The sequence below is a fragment of the Desmodus rotundus genome, chromosome 1, assembly GCF_022682495.2.
Source record: "Desmodus rotundus isolate HL8 chromosome 1, HLdesRot8A.1, whole genome shotgun sequence".
NCBI lineage: Eukaryota > Metazoa > Chordata > Mammalia > Chiroptera > Phyllostomidae > Desmodus > Desmodus rotundus.
This window is the reverse complement of record NC_071387.1, coordinates 106,085,011-106,100,996: the sequence shown is the minus strand read 5'-3', so window position 1 is coordinate 106,100,996 and position 15,986 is coordinate 106,085,011. Positions and strand designations below refer to the sequence as shown.

Genomic DNA, 15,986 nt, shown 5'->3' with positions numbered 1-15,986 from the left:
ACACTCCTATGAGCTGGGTACCATTGTTATCCTCTTTAAGAGGTGAAGAACCTAAACTCCTCAGGGTTAACTCATCACCCAACAGACTGTTTAACTGAGCAACTGCATCATAGCATTATTAAGTACAGGAGTTAGGCTCTCCTCCTCACTTGGCAATACCTATGGACAATTGGATATGTGAGATTAGAGTTTAGGGATTTATATTTGATATAATCATGTATATGCATACTGAATATTATATGCAATATACATGTATTATATAATATATATTTATTAATTGATGACCTGGCAGTTGACAAGATCACGGCATCCTCATTTCCATCCTCAAAATAAACTGATTCAGGGATGTAGAAATTTCAAAGGCAAAGGCAGACCAGGAAGGTAAAAGATCCTCATGAAGTTTAGTTGCTACACAGAGCAAATTCAAGGATGTCATTTGAACAGGTCTTATTAGCTGTATTTTATCATTCAAGCAGAATTAAACTCGGAGGGTTCATTTTCAGCTGCTCAGTTCAAAAGCAGACATAGATATCAGGGTTCAGTGAGCTGTTCTCCTAAATGGAATAACATCTTCTCCAGAGAAAATCAGATCGACAATGACCTGGTTTCTGGGATCCACCCCCGCACCGCAAATAAAGCTCAAAAATAATTGCTACCACATCATAGACTTACAAATTTTTTCCATAATAAAAGCTCAGAAAGCACAGACATCAAGTTTTCTTTTGTACTTGGAATTATTTCTTGTTAAAACCTATTAAAACTACAGTGACAGAATTTCAAAGCCACCCATAAAGCATTAAATACAGAAAAAGTCAGGGGAAAATTAGATAAAGTGAGATCCTAATTCTGTAAACTCTAAGATGGAGTGAGAAGGAAAGAGAGGGGAAGAAAGAAGACTAAAATCAAATACATCAAAGTGTTCTCAGAGATCTTGCTAGATGATTAGGATTATGATCTTTTTCATATCGTTTTATATTTTTATATTGTATTTAGCAAATTTTCTGCAACAGAAGTATTACTTCTAATAATCAGGAAAAATGTTTCTTCTGAACATAATTCTTCATTTCGTCCTACATTTCCTTTGGGTATTTGTCCACATGTATACACACATTGAATCAGTTTGCATGTAAGTCTGTGTTTTACTTTCCTCAGTTAAATCTATACCATTTCATTGGACAGTTTTCACATTTAATTACTAGGCTGAGCTAGAGGAATTTTAATTAACTGTACTGCTTTGCATTTTCATCATACCTTGACTGGCATTGGAGGGTCCTACAAGAAACAGTCATTTTTTGCAAGCTTGCCGATACCATTATTGCAGACCAATTTGCTGAGAATGTGATCCTACATCATTTCTCAGACTTCTGTGCTGTGCACAACATTGTTTTTCTTCACTATAAAGGCACGCTTTTATCTTGTGAACAACACAATTCCTGAAACCACTTACAGTTTTCCTTTTGCTTTGGCTGCCACATAATTCAGAGCTTGATTTATTATCCTCTGTTCGCAACTTCGAAGAGCTTACATCCTGAATATCTGCTTCCGGACTTTACCTAAGGCCTTAGCTACCATTCCACCTTGATTTCACTGAACTCTAATTGCTTCATCCATATGTTTAAATCTCAGCCTACTGCAATTTGAGTAAGCTACCTCAGTTGTTTTGGGAACTGCATGAGGTATTTCTTGATGGGAGACAGAGGGGATGGAGAGGGGGAGTGGAGAGACAGACACAGAGACAGAGAGAGAGAGAGAGATAGAGGAACAACGATCAGCCACCTCCTGTTTGCACTCCAACCAGGGATCAAACCTGCAACCCTGGTATATGCCCTGACTGCAGATCGACCTCTAACCTTTTGGTGCACTGGACAATGCTCCAACCAACTGAGCGACCTGGCTAGTGCTAAACGAGGTACGGTGTTTCTGACAAACAGATTACATTTATTGGGAGCTTACATATGTGCCAGGCACTGTTTGTTCTAAGTGCGTTGCCTGCATTATCTTTTTAAACCTCATAACAACCCTATGAGACAATGACTATCATGATGCCCATTTACAGTGGAGGAAATGGGCACAGAGAGATTCAATAGCTTGTCTGAGGTCACACTAGCCCCAGAGCCCATGCTTGGAGTCATATCTTAAAATAATAAGTATGAATATTCCTATAACATCATACAGTTTGCCTGTTTCTAATTGCCTGCCAATTTTATTCATACTTTAAATGTCTCTTTTTTCTTTGAAAGCCTTAGACTGCTTTAAAAAGGGGCAATACTTCCTCTTCCACTGAGATGGAGAAAAGAAGTGAACTCACAGAAGAAAATAAACCAAAAGAAGGATGAATTCATTATAGTGGGATACACCTGGTTAGGAAGTTCCTCCTGGGGAGACTGAAGAAGCAGGAGCTCCTCTGAGATTCCATCTCCTTAGGGATGGCCTCTTCTTTGATTGCTGACATTTCAGAGGGCTTCAAATCTATGATCTCATTTCATCCTGACTCAATTTGCTAAATAGGCGTTCTTCCCATTTTACAGAAGAGGAAACTGAGACTCAGGGAACAGGAGCAAGTCATTTGATAAGGCAGTGGCAAAGCCAGCATTCAAACTCAGCCTAACCTCTCTTTTCTCCCCTGATATGCTGACTCTGCTTGTGCTGACAAGTGATTCATCCTGGAAAGGGCTGGACCCCTTCCTTATGAGGTGATGGAACTAGACCCTGGGAAGTGGACGCTTTTGCTCACCAGCAGCTTAGATTCAGAAAACCTCAGTACTGTGCTTTCCTTCTTAGCTGTGAAAGCTGTAAATGGGTTCCCACTGACCTGGTGCTAAAATGGGCAAGGTGTTAAAGCATCAGCCTGCATTGTCTTCCAAAGTCTTGATCTAGCAGCAGGGTGAGAAGTGAGTTTTCCTGGGGCTGGGAGAGCTCAGACTGTGAAGGCCTCAGCACATGTTGCAAGACACTGTTTACAGCCCCTGGTAAGTGTTGGGGCCAACCCTGAACAACTGCACCTACACTAGCAACTCCTGTCTCCTTCCATTGAGAGAAATGCAGGTAGAAGAGTGATAGAAACTCAGGTACCACCCCATCAGGTTATCCTCCTGAGGTAGTTTCCTGTGGATTCCATAACAAGTTACAAAAAAACTCGGGGGTTTAAAGCAATACAAATTTATTTTCTTGCAGCTCTGGACACCAGAAGCCCAAACTCAAGGTGCTGCAAGGCTATGTTCCCTCCAAAGTCTCCAGGGGAGGTTCCTTCCTTGCCTGGTTCAGCTTCTAGGGTCTCCGTGGACTCCAGGCACTCCTCTGCTTGTGGTTGCATCATTCTGGTCTCTGCCTTCATTTTTATATGGCCTTCTCCCCTGCACATCTCCTCTTCTTATAAAAGATTCTTCTTCAAAGTCATTGGATTTAGGACCCTTCTAAGGATTTCGTTTTGAGATCCTTAACTGTTAAACATTCAAAGACCCAATTTCTAAATAAGGTCATGTTCTGAGGTGTTCAGGGGACACCTCAACCCACAACAGTCACCCAGGTTACAGTGTGGTAACCAACACCATCTTCTGACAGGTGTCCTACCTCAGCACAGACAGAGTGAGCTCTCCTCTGGTGTATAGGTGCCGGGTGAACCCTCAGCGCTTGGTGCTCTACTGAGTGGGTGCTTCTGGGAGTGTCGCTATATCCACCTGATGCTCAGTGCACATGTATGCAACACAGGCTCTTGTGCGTGAACCTCCACCATCAAGCAATGTGATAATTGTGCTGGCTGGATTTCTGTGCCTTCTCCTTCACAGCTTCTTAATCTCAGCTGTTTGGTGGACCTCACTCTGTGCCAGGCACTGTTACAAGCACTTGACCTGTAATTCCTCATTTAGTTTTCACAATGGCCCCCTGAGGCTGGGACACCCAACAGCTCCATTGTATACACAGAGACACTGTCATGCAGAGAGATTAAGTCACTTGTCTGGGCAAGTGCTAGTCAGCGTCAGAGCTGGGATTTGAACTGGCTCTAGCATCTGTGCCTTTAACCATGGTGCTATATTGCTTCTCATTAAAAATATATTCTCATTATAAAAAATAAAAAATATAAATATATAAGTATCTCTGTGACCATGTTCCAATCTCAAACCACCCTACCACCAGGTAAGAACTGCTCTCTGTTTGATTTCATACCATTTCTCCTATACCTTTGTTAGGCATTTACATATATTTATATGTCTACATATAATTATAAAATTTCATTCTGTGGGATGCTATTAAACTATGCAATATATCACAGTTTGGTTTTCAATTAATCATATGTTTTAAAGAGCCTCCCATATCTGTAGGTGTCTTTTTCTTCATTTTCTCTGGGTGCTGGAATAATTCCATGGTATGCATGCATCACAATCTATGTAACCATTTCCCTCTGGGGGATATTAGGTGGTTGTGTTAAAAATCTTGATGAGTCCTCTCTGCACTTTCATGAGTAGTTCTGCAGGAATAATCACAAAAAATAGATTTTCTGAGTCAAAGTATTCACACTATATTGAAAACTTTAGTCTTAGCCAATTGATTGATTGATTGACTTATTTTCTCAGTGATTTTCTGGTGCAAAACATGAACTTTGGAGTGAGAAATGCCTGGCTTCCTACACTGGCTCTGATAACTACTGTGTGACCTTTCGCAAATTAAATAACCTCTCTGATCCAGCCTTCTGGAACTCCTTCGAGAAGAGAGTGACTTGACCTAGGAAAAGTACCTGGCACTGTATCTGACACATAATAGGAGTTTTATCAAACATTGATTCTTTTTCCATCATCTTATTTGTATTTATTTATTTTTAATATATTTTATTGATTATGTCATTACAGTTGTCCCATTTTTTCTCCCCTTTATTCCCTTCCACCCTGTACCCCCACTCCCACCATCATTCCCCCACCTTAGTTCATGTCCATGGGTCACATAATATAAGTTCTTTGGCTTTTCCATTTCCCATGCTATTCTTAACCTCCCCCTGTCTATTTTGTACCTACCATTTATGCTTCTTATTCTCTGTACCTTTTATCCCCCCTCTCCCTCTCCACTGATAACCCTGCATGTGATCTCTATTTCTGTGATTCTGTTCCTGTTCTAGTTGTTTGCTTAGTTTGTTTTGTTTTTGTTTTTTTTAGGTTTGGTTGCTGATAGTTGTGAGTTTGTTGTCATTTTACTGTTCATGTTTTTGATCTTCTTCTTCTTAGATAAGTCCCTTTAACATTTCCTATAATAAGGGCTTGATGATGATGATCTCCTTTAAATTGACCTTATCTGGGAAGTACTTTATCTGCCCTTCCATTCTAAATGATAGCTTTGCTGGATAGAGTCATCTTGGAAGTAGATCCTTGCCTTTCATGACTTTGAATACTTATAATATTCACCTAACATCTCTTCCATTTTCATGTTTTCTGGCCTATGAGATACCCTGTCCTGTAGTCCTGGTGTGTGACAGGTTCAGCAGCATCATTTATCACTACCAGGATGATGTGAAGCTTAAAAGCAAAGCATCCTGGATTTGAATTTCCTCTCTGCCAATGTCCAGCTGTAGGACCTTGGGCAAGTTAATTAACTTCTTAAACCCCAGTTTTCCCTTTTACAAAATGATGCTAATTTTGGTTCTTCCATGTACGAGTCCATTGTATGGATTATATGCCATATGCAGGCAAAGAGCACAGTGTGTAGCCCATAGTAAACATTCAAGAAAAGTCTTCACAAAGAAAACAGTTTTGAGTGTTTTTTACTATATACTATGCACCTTGAAATTTGCAGTAAATAGTCAGCTCTTATCCCAACCCTGGAAGAGTATATTCTAAGGAACTCTATAAAAGACTTACATTACAGAAGAAATCAATATTTTTCCTATGGCAGAACATGAGTTGTAGTGTGAGGAAATAATAGCATTTGCATGATGCTTTAAAATTCACCAAGCAAATTTATAGCAAATTTGTAGCAAATTCATAACAAATTTATAGCAAATTCCTTCAACTGGTGTGCAACTATGTGGGGAGATTGTTTTCCTTCTAGTCCCATGGGGAAATCAAGGCTTAGAGGAGTATATAGACTTGCCCACCATCCCATGTCTTATTCCTTTGACCCCACATCTCACCGGAGGACTTGCCTTTGGATTTGGGAAGCTATGCAGGGACACCCAAAGGCACATCGCTGTAGCAAGTAGCAGACTTTTATGGGATCACTAACTGTGGGATGCCTTGGACAGAGATCTCTGGACCTCAGTTTCCTTGTCTGAAAAATTAAAAGATTGCATTACATGATCTATCAACGTTTTGGACATGATTAGTTTGGGTCTAATGTTAAATTTAACAGAAACAAAGCAGGGGTTTGCTGTATCATTTAACTCTTTCCTGTTTCTCAGGTTATTAGTCAACAGGCAAAGTATGTGCATCCCATCTCTAATGTTTGCTTCCCCTGCCTTTCTCTCTCTCTCCATCTCTCTCTGCCCCTCTCTCCTCTCTCTCTCCTCTCTCTCCCCCCCTCCCTCTCCCTCCCTCTTTGTTTCTCTCCCTGTAAGTCCATCTTCTTATTCTCTCCTTGAGTATTACTATCTCTTTTCCTCACTTTCTTTCTTGTCCTTTTCCTTCTATCTCTCCTTCTCCCTCACTGTCTTTCTGTTTTACTCAGTGCCTGCCTCCGTCTATATCATTCTCTCCCTCTCTCTCCTTCCCTTGCTTCCTCCCTCTGCCTCTGCATCTCTCTCTGTCTTACAACATCGCTCAGAATTTTCTCAGTTAAAAAACAAATATTAGCCATTAGTCTATTTTTTTTACCCAATTCACAGTGACTATTACTGGTAGAAATAATTAACACAAATTAAACTCACAACAGCTAAAAGCACACGGGATGAAATTTATTACTGACTAAAAATCCATAGATGACTCAAATCTTCTTAGCCAATTTTGGATCTCTGCACAGTTTTGACCCAGGAGCATAGGACTTGATGGAAATAATAATCACAAAAGAAAAGTCAAAATAGCAGAAGTTATAAATCAGTAGAATTTGTTATGGTTCAAATGCCAATCAATGAATCAAAGCCTTATAATTTAAACACTAAAGAATTGATTGCAGTGAAAATAGTTTCCAAAAGAAAATGGAAACAATTTAACTACTCTATGTAAGACATCAATCTAGGAATTAAATTAGCTTAATGGATTTTGCTCTGAAAAATGCCTCCTTATTGAAAATGCATTAAACTTTGTATTCATAAACTTAGAGTCAGAATGTGATTCTAAGCTACTTTCCTAAAGCCAATTTTAGACTATCCTGTGCTGATTGCAGGTATAGTTTCTGTGCATGTGATTGTGTCTTGCCTAAGCTGGCACTTGCAAAAGTTGTCATGCCTCAGTGGTACCACTTCTTGGGCACATGAATGCCCTTCACCCACAAATAGCCCTGTGTCTGGGCACTTGATGATGGTCTACATCACCATTGCTTCTCTGCCCAATGAAGTCCCCACTGATCTTCATTGAAGGCCTCGACAATCTCCTGGATTTGCACCAAAATCTGCAATTTACAGAACACCTTCATTTCCATTTTCATCTGTCCAACAGCCAGCCCTGTGAGAGCTACTATTTCCCCATCTCACAGATGAGCAAGTTGAAACTCCAAGAGGTCTCAGAACTAGGCCTCATTCATAGAGCCAACAGAGGAGGATCTGAACCCCACCCACTGTTCCACAGTGGCCTAGACATGCTGACTGGCCTAAATTGCTGGGTGATGTATTTCTCTACCTAGAAAGGCTTTGATGTGACCTAAAAAAATGACATTCAGTTATCATCAAAGAGATGTTTAATTTTCAGTAACACTTTAGACCTCCAGAACATACACACGCACATACATGGAGGTTTCACTAATTCATCAGAACAAGTCAATGTCTTGTTAAAGGCTTCTTGGATGTTAATGAATGAATAATTAACTTTAACTATATAATTAGCCTTTAAGTATGCTGAGACCTCCAGAGAGCATCTGAAAACATGTATAGGGAGATGAAGAGCTAAAACCGGAAACTTTTGATTAGGAAATATCAAGCCCCTTGACAATACAAGTTCCCATTCTCAAAGGGACCATGGTCTTCCTTTGTGTTCGGGGAATCAGGTTTGCCCCCAAGCAGTCTTAGGGCTAGAGTGAACTTTCAGGCCATCATGCAGGTGTAAGAAAGACTGACTGAAGTAACAGGATCAGATCTACACTCTCCAGCAAGCTGTAGCAGCTCTTCAAAGCTGTTGAAAAATTGGGCGGGAAGACGCTAGGTTAAAGTAGCATGGGGCACATGTGACAGTCTTCCTTACTTTGCTTTTTTGAATATTTGCTGAGAGGTTGTCTTATTTCCCCCTCTCATTCTGAATTACTGTCATTTTTAATCATTTGCTTTCCTCGAGGACTGCCAGTGACAGGGAGAGGTGACAGCACCCCACAGCCTCAATAATGCCGGGCAGGGGGATGGGTATGTCACGAAACCCACACAGTATTCATTTCAGGCTCCGGTTCTGTTTTAGCCCTCACATTGGGGAGCCCAGTTGTCATTTCATTGGTCACAAATGTTTGGAGAAATGATCAGCCTTCTGTAGAGTGTAGAGTTGGGCTGGGTAGGGGCTCTGTCCCCATCACAGGTCTCTGATCCTGATCTTTGAGCCTCCTCTGCCCAGTAGAAGAAGCACTTAGCCAATGACAGCCATGCGACCTCAGCAGGAGCTGGGAAGGTGGGAACAAAGATGATTTCCTCTTGAAAAGCAGGAGAAGAAAATGCGGAGCAGAGAATCATACTGGGTCCCTTATCTGTGGGCCCTCATGCATCCAGCTGACTGCTCTAAGTTCTGAGGGCCTCTTTCCCCTAGTGCCAGCCTTTCATCTCTGTGATGTTGCAAACCCAGAGCCTCCAATTACCATGCGGCAGCCTAATATATCCCTCCATCTCCAGCACTCACAACTCCAATCTCCCAAGTGCTTTTGGTCTAAATTGGGCTTCATTTTCAGATGGCCTTTCCCTCTTCCTTACCTTTAGCTTCACCAAGAAGCTATGGCTGTCTACATCTAAACATCTCCTGAACAAATGAACCAGAGACATTTTCTGTGGGGTAAATCCAGATCTTACACAACTATGCATCTGCTGGAAAAGGGACACATGAACAACCCACCAAAATCATTTAAAACTCTATTCTGGTCTCATCCTTGCTTTCTTTTTCATATCATTGAGCCTGATTTATAGCTGTAACCCCCAGTCTGAATTTCATAAGTAATAGAGCTGCCTTAGTTTATTTCACAAGTCTTATGGACCACATGGTGGCAGTGGTTATTCTGTGGCCTTTGGTATCAGACTGTGTTAAGTCCAAATGCTGCTCTGACACTTCGAAGCTGGGTGGTCGTGTAGAGTCACTTTACCTTTCTGTGACTTAGGTTCTCATCTCACAATGGGGATGGCAGTAATATGTAAATCTGTGCATAGTTAGAAGGAGTAATTGACATGAAATAACACATATAAAATACTTAGGACTGGATTTGTCACATAGAATGCATAAGAGTTGTGAGCCCCTTTGCTGTAAAGTCTGATTTTGATTGGATGCATCTGTATGTCTTGAGCATTTGTTATGTGCCTGTCACTGCACACATTTTACTTATATAACCTCACTTTATTCCCAGCAGCCCACAAAGGTCAGATATCGTCCACTGCTTGCTCAAACACTTTGACCACAAACCCCACTCGTAAGGATGTCAGTGATTTTTAATGTTTCTTTTTAACAATGGGGATATTTTCCTTTCTATTGAAAAAAAAAAGATGCATCATGAAATATGGCAATGATTGCTGAGATCTGTGCTTAATGATTTAAACCACTGTTGGACACATCTCTTGTGGTTGCCAGATATAGTATTAGATTGCCACCCCAGAAATGCATCAGTGTGTGGAGAGTTAACAACATGGGGAAAAGCTTCACCCATAAATACCAACATATGGTCTTAATATTTGAACACACCTGTGCACACATATGTGTGTATTTATGTTTATTTTTTGAGGAATTGAGGGAAGAGAGTTGGGGAGGCTTAGAAATTCTTTAAAAAACCCAGGTTCTCCACATCACTGTGGTAACTTCGATATATGAAGTAGGGACATTGCAAAACACCCCACTTCAATCAAGAGGACATATGCTGGTCATGACCTGAAGTCTTCAGAAAACACGTGTTATCCAGAGCCTCAACTTCCCTATGAAGAGTGCCAGAAGGTGACTATTAGCTTGCAGCATTATAAGATGCCAAACCTTCGTGAGTTTCTCAGCAGGACCACCGACCATACAAAAGAAGGAAGTGACTTTCCTGAGGACGCACCATGATCTGAATCTGGACTAGAACTCAGCTCTCTTCTACCTGCTGGTCCACTACTCCAGTCATGCCCCCTACAGCCATCATACACACACCGATCTCTTAAAACTCCCCATCCCTTATGTCCACAGGTCTCAGTATTGCCTGCTGTGCAGAAAGGCTGTTTCCTCTTGGTTTGTCACTGCTGGTTCGCCATCACCATTGACAATGCCCAGTTTTCTTCCTCTTCTGCTTGGATGATCTGATCCCCTTTGAATACTCTCAGAGTATAAAACCAATCCTACAGCCTTGGATAAAAGCTTCAGGATCTTTCCATTGGTGAGACTGCCTTGTAGTCTTGCCCTGTCTCTAATCATTATAGAAATAAAAAGTTAAAATGTAGAATGCAGCTGCAAACCTTTGAAACAGTTCTGTTCCCATAGGGAGTCCTCAGCAGCTGTCTCTGAAAGGATGCAGCATTTACATCCACTCCCTGACACTTTAATTTTTCTTTGCTTCATTGTTTTATGTTTTCTTGGTAAAGAAAGAAAGGAAGCAAAGTTGAGAAAGTTCCAGGAAGTTGAGTGATCTCCAATTTCACTTTCCTACCTACTTTAGAATTGAGTATTCGTCCCCATTTTCAAGGGTGATAATTCCAGCCTTGTTAAATAACTTAAAAAATTGGAAACAATATGCTAAACACTTGCTAACACTTTTAGCAAACACTTGCTAAAAGGGATCTAGGTAATAAATGAGGCACAGGGATGCCATTGAGGGGGTTACATGGTGCTCACCTTTTGGGGGGTGCTGACTAGGAGAGGCATACAGAACTTCTAGGATGATTAAAACATTCTTTACCTTGATCTGCATGGTGATTTCAAGGATGTATACACATGTCAAATTTTATCTAACACTTTATTACATATAAGTTATACTTCAATAAAAATAAATGTGTCCAAAAAAGTACTGTGTTTATTGATATGAAACAAGTTCACTATGTATGGTGTGAAATGAGAAAGAAAAGCAATTTGTGAAATAGTTTGCATGATATAATCATATTTGGGGGGGTTAAAACAAAGATTGGCAACCAATGGCCCACGGGTCAATCTGTTGTTGTAAATAGCTTTTTACTAGAACAGAGCTGAGTTCATTCATTTATGTATTATCTATGGCTGCTTCCATGCTGTGTGTTAGTTCCTAGGACTGCCATAGGATGTACCACAAACTGAGAGGGTTAAACAACAAGATTATTTGTTTCATAGTCCTAGGCCTGGGAGTCTGAGATCCAGGTGTTGACAGAGCTGTGCTCCCTCTGAAGACGCTAGGGAGGGGTCTGTTCCAGCCTCTCTCCTGGCCTCTGGTGGTTCCTGGACTTCTGGCAGCATCACTCCAACCCTCACGTGGCCTTCTCCTGTGTGTCTGTGGCCAGATTTCCCCTTTTTCATAAGGACACCATTCTTTATGGTACCCAACCTACTCCAGTATGACCTCATCTTAACTAGTAACACCTGCAATGACCCTATCTTTAAATAGGATCATATTATGAGGTGCTGAAGGTTAGGACTTCAACATATGAATTTTGGGGAGGAGGACACAATTCAGGCCATAACATGTAACAGGAGAGTTGAGTAGTTGCAATAAAGATCATACAGCACACAAAGCCTAAACTATGTATTATCTTACCTTTACAGGAAAGTTACCAACCCCTGTTTTAAAAGATGTGTGTATATGTTTGTGACTGTGTGTGTGTGCACATGCATAAATTTGGAAGGTTGTTTACCAATATGTTAACAGAGGTTGCCTCTGAGTTATGGAATTATGGACAATTTTAATTTTAATTATATTCTTGATATTTTCTATATTATTTGGGTTTCTAGAAACTATTATATAATCATTTTTATAATATAAATACACAGTAAGCATGTTTCTTTGGGGAAGAAGAAACCTTGTTTTTATTTAGTCTCTCTCCTTCCCGCCTGCTACCACCAAATCCTCCTGCTCCTTAATAGTTCACTTTGTTCTGATGTAACCGTTCTAAATAGGACGCTGTTCTCCACTGTTGGGAGTGCTAAAGACAACACTTCACAAACCAGCAAACTCAACTGTTTACTCACTTGGGCATAAGGATTCTCATGTCTTTATTTAGCTGCCTGTTGTAACTTGGAGAGAAAAGGTTCTGGCTTTTATTTCCTCATTAAAAATAGATCCCTTTATGACGAGAGGATGGAGTGGACATGAGTCACCATCTCCAGCATGAAAAGAAGTGTGTGATGCGGTATTGGGCTTTGGGAATTGGGCCCCAAGACGGTACCCCACCATTCCTGTGACTCCTTGGTTTCTTTCATTGCAGGAAACTGGATGCTTTCATCTACGATGCAGCAGTCTTGAATTACAAGGCTGGGCGGGATGAAGGCTGCAAGCTGGTGACCATCGGGAGTGGGTACATCTTTGCCACCACTGGTTATGGAATTGCCCTCCAGAAGGGCTCCCCTTGGAAGAGGCAGATAGACCTGGCCCTGCTCCAGTTTGTGGGTGATGGTAAGACCTTGGGTGACCCCTGCTTTGGGGGACTTGAGACCCTTACACTTTCTGTTTTGTTCATTGGCTTTCCAGTAGATCTTTGTGTGATGAACTTGAACACTTAAATTATTTATTGAGTGCCTATCACATGATACCATGGTTCTTTGGGTTTCTTATAATGGAGCTAGTTATTGATAGCTACATTTTTTAAAGGAATTATTTTAAGGATGCAGAGAGTCCATCTCAGTGAATTTTGGAAAGGGTTGAGCAAATAGATTTAAAGGGAAAACAGCAACCAGGGTAGTCCTGGAGCCACAATGGCACGAATTCATAGGTCCTCTCTTTGCAGCAGTTGTTCTCAAGAGGGGGCAGGGTTTTGTGCCCAGGGGGGCACTGGGCTATGTCTGGAGACATTTTTGATTATATGTTTGTTACTGGCATCTAGAGGGTAGAGACCAAGGATGAGGGATGCTGGCAAGCATCTTACCAGGCCCAGGATCGTCACCCCCTACATCTCAAAACACAGAATTATCAGACCCCAAATGTCAGTGGTACTGGAGCTGTGAAACTCTGCTCTAGAGTGGTGACATTACATAACCAGTTTACAGTAAGTCCCCATCTCTAGCCTCTCTATGCTAAATTCCAAATTCCAGATGAAGAATTTCTGGCACATTTTGGGTCAAGGACTCTTGCCTGGACACATCATGAGTGAATAAAAGGAGGGGTTATATTGTATTAACACAATAGCTCCTGTTATTATCCCATGAAGATATGAAAGAGGAGCAAGTTACAGGAAAGGAATAGGAAGCAGAAATCTCATGGATTTTTCACTACAATCCACTCCTTGACCTAATTATATTAAAAAAAAAGTTTCCACCTGATGCGGATCCTGGCCAGCAGGTTCCTGTGTTGTGGCTGCAATAGACAAATACACATGGACTACTGAAATCCTGTGGAGGAAAAGGGATGGCCCAGCCACTCTCTCAAGAGGAGAGCACCACGACCCTTTTATTGCTTTTCTGGGCACATTACATTGAGGATGATCCTCATTTACTGTGCACAGGTTCTCTTTCCATAAAAGAGAAAGGACATTTGCAAGTGTAAAGGGAAAAGTGGATGAACTGGTTACACTGGTCCTTGGAAGGTTCAGCATAGATTTTAGGAAGTTACTTTAAAGATATGCAGTAAATGTTTGCTGCCTCAATTCAGGGTGAGGGAGTTTTAGCAAAAAGCAAGTCTCAAAGTGTCCTAGGTACAATGAGGGCCTTATTCCCCATGGGAGAGCCTATCCGTGGGTGTGAGTTCTGTGTGCTGGACCTCGCTCCCCACTGGCCTTTCTGAGTGGGAGCTGGGCCCACGCCAGGGAGAACAGGTCTCCATATCCACCCTCATGGGGATTATAGTCTAATGGGATTATGGCATTCATGAAACCACAGAGCTAACTGGGTCAACTCTGTCCAGCAACCTTTCCTTCTGTCTGTCCTTCTCTATCTCCTCGCTGGTGATCTCACCACAGCCTGTCCCACAACATCATTTTTAGAGTCCTGTTGGGCTGAGATGGCAGGTTTGTTTTGCTCTGAATTGCCAGCCCTGAGATAGGAAAAACAAAGCCTGCAGAGATGGCAGGTTAACACTGAAAACTTGAGTGTGAGTAGGGTATAGACACTCGGGACATAGGCAGAAGCAGTATTCAGAAATGAGTTGTGGCTACAGTCAGAGTGGCTATAAAATATGCTATGCCTGTCTACAGCTGGGAGAGGAAAATCTGGCAACTACTGTGGCTAGATACATTGAAATGGGCAGAGGTTAGTACATAGGGTTGATGTGAATTTGAACCAAGTACGTAATTCCTTGCAGCTTCTCCTCCTTTTTCTTCTTTCAGAAATGAACCCTAGATTCTCATGGTGCTATCAAGAAATGTAAATGTGTTTTATATTTAACTCCCAGAGAGTAAAATCTGATTTTTTGAATTCCTTATAGGACATTTGTTTGTACCTTCCTCAGATCATGAGCCATGTTCTCCACTGTGTAATAGTGCTTTGTGGCTATGCTGGCCAGCTATTGCTGTGAAATATTAGAGGCATACAACAATAAGCATTTATTTTGCTCATGGGAGTGCAGGTTGAGTGGAGAAGCTCTGCCTCAGGCTGTGATGGTTGCGGTGACTCTATTCCCTCTGCAAGCCCATGGATCAACTGTATGGTCTCTGCTCCATGTTTGCTTATTCTGGGTGACAGGCTGAAAGGTTAGCAGCTAAGAGAAGCTCTTTTCTTGGCTAAGTCAGAGTCACAAAAAAGAACACCTAACTGCCCATGCACATTTCAAGTCTCTGCTTCATCACATTCATGTGTACTGACTCCCTTCTGCCGAAAGCAAGTCAGATGACCAAGCCCAAGGTCGAGGGATCAAAAGTGCACTCAACCTTTTAGGAGAGGAGTTTTGGAGTTATATGACAAGGGGTGTGGACACAGAGAGAGATGAAGAATTGGGGCTAATTGTCCCATCTGCCACAATGGTTGCCTAAGCAACTGTACATGGGGTGAACTACTCAGTAAACAAGAGTCTTGTTTCCAAGCAGTAAACACCACAAAATACTGAACATAACGGATAACTGGTCAATGAAGAATTTCATGAATTAATATGCACATGGATGAATGATCAGTGTTGGGATGTGTTTCATTTGACAGGAAACTTTTAAATATGATGGATAGCTGTCAAATAATGAATTCTAACTCTACTCCTACCTACCATTGCTGTCACTCATGCAGAATCTGTTGTGAAACAGGCACATATTTAGGGAATAGATTATGCCAATTATCATACTGGATACATTACATGTGTTCTTTAATTTAATATTCACAACAACCTTATGAAATGAAGTATTGTTTACACTCATTTCACAGAGGAGAAAACTGAAGCTCAGAGGGCTTGGGAGCCCCCTACCTAGTCAGGGACAGAGCCTCTACTTAAGGGACCTTATTCTAGAAAGGGGGTCAATTATGTAAGACTCCTGTTACGTTTAATTCTCTAAAGCATCTTTTAAAGTTGGCTAGTTAGACATTTCAGATTTGTAGACCTTTAGGAAGGAGTGATTTAGTGCATATGTGAACCAAATCTATTGTTCCATTTATAAATAATTCTGTGAAGGAGGT

The 15,986-nt window shown here is 41.2% G+C and overlaps 1 protein-coding gene across 2 annotated transcripts in view; it reads left to right on the top strand.

Annotated features, from left to right (window-relative positions):
• Positions 1-15,986, top strand: part of GRIN2A (glutamate ionotropic receptor NMDA type subunit 2A) — a 372,275-nt gene that overhangs the window by 324,805 nt on the left and 31,484 nt on the right. For both annotated transcript variants that reach the window (XM_024571552.2, XM_024571553.2), the window contains one exon: positions 12,665-12,852. In XM_024571552.2, coding sequence (XP_024427320.1) covers positions 12,665-12,852 — 188 coding nt within the window. The remainder of the gene's footprint in view (positions 1-12,664; positions 12,853-15,986) is intronic.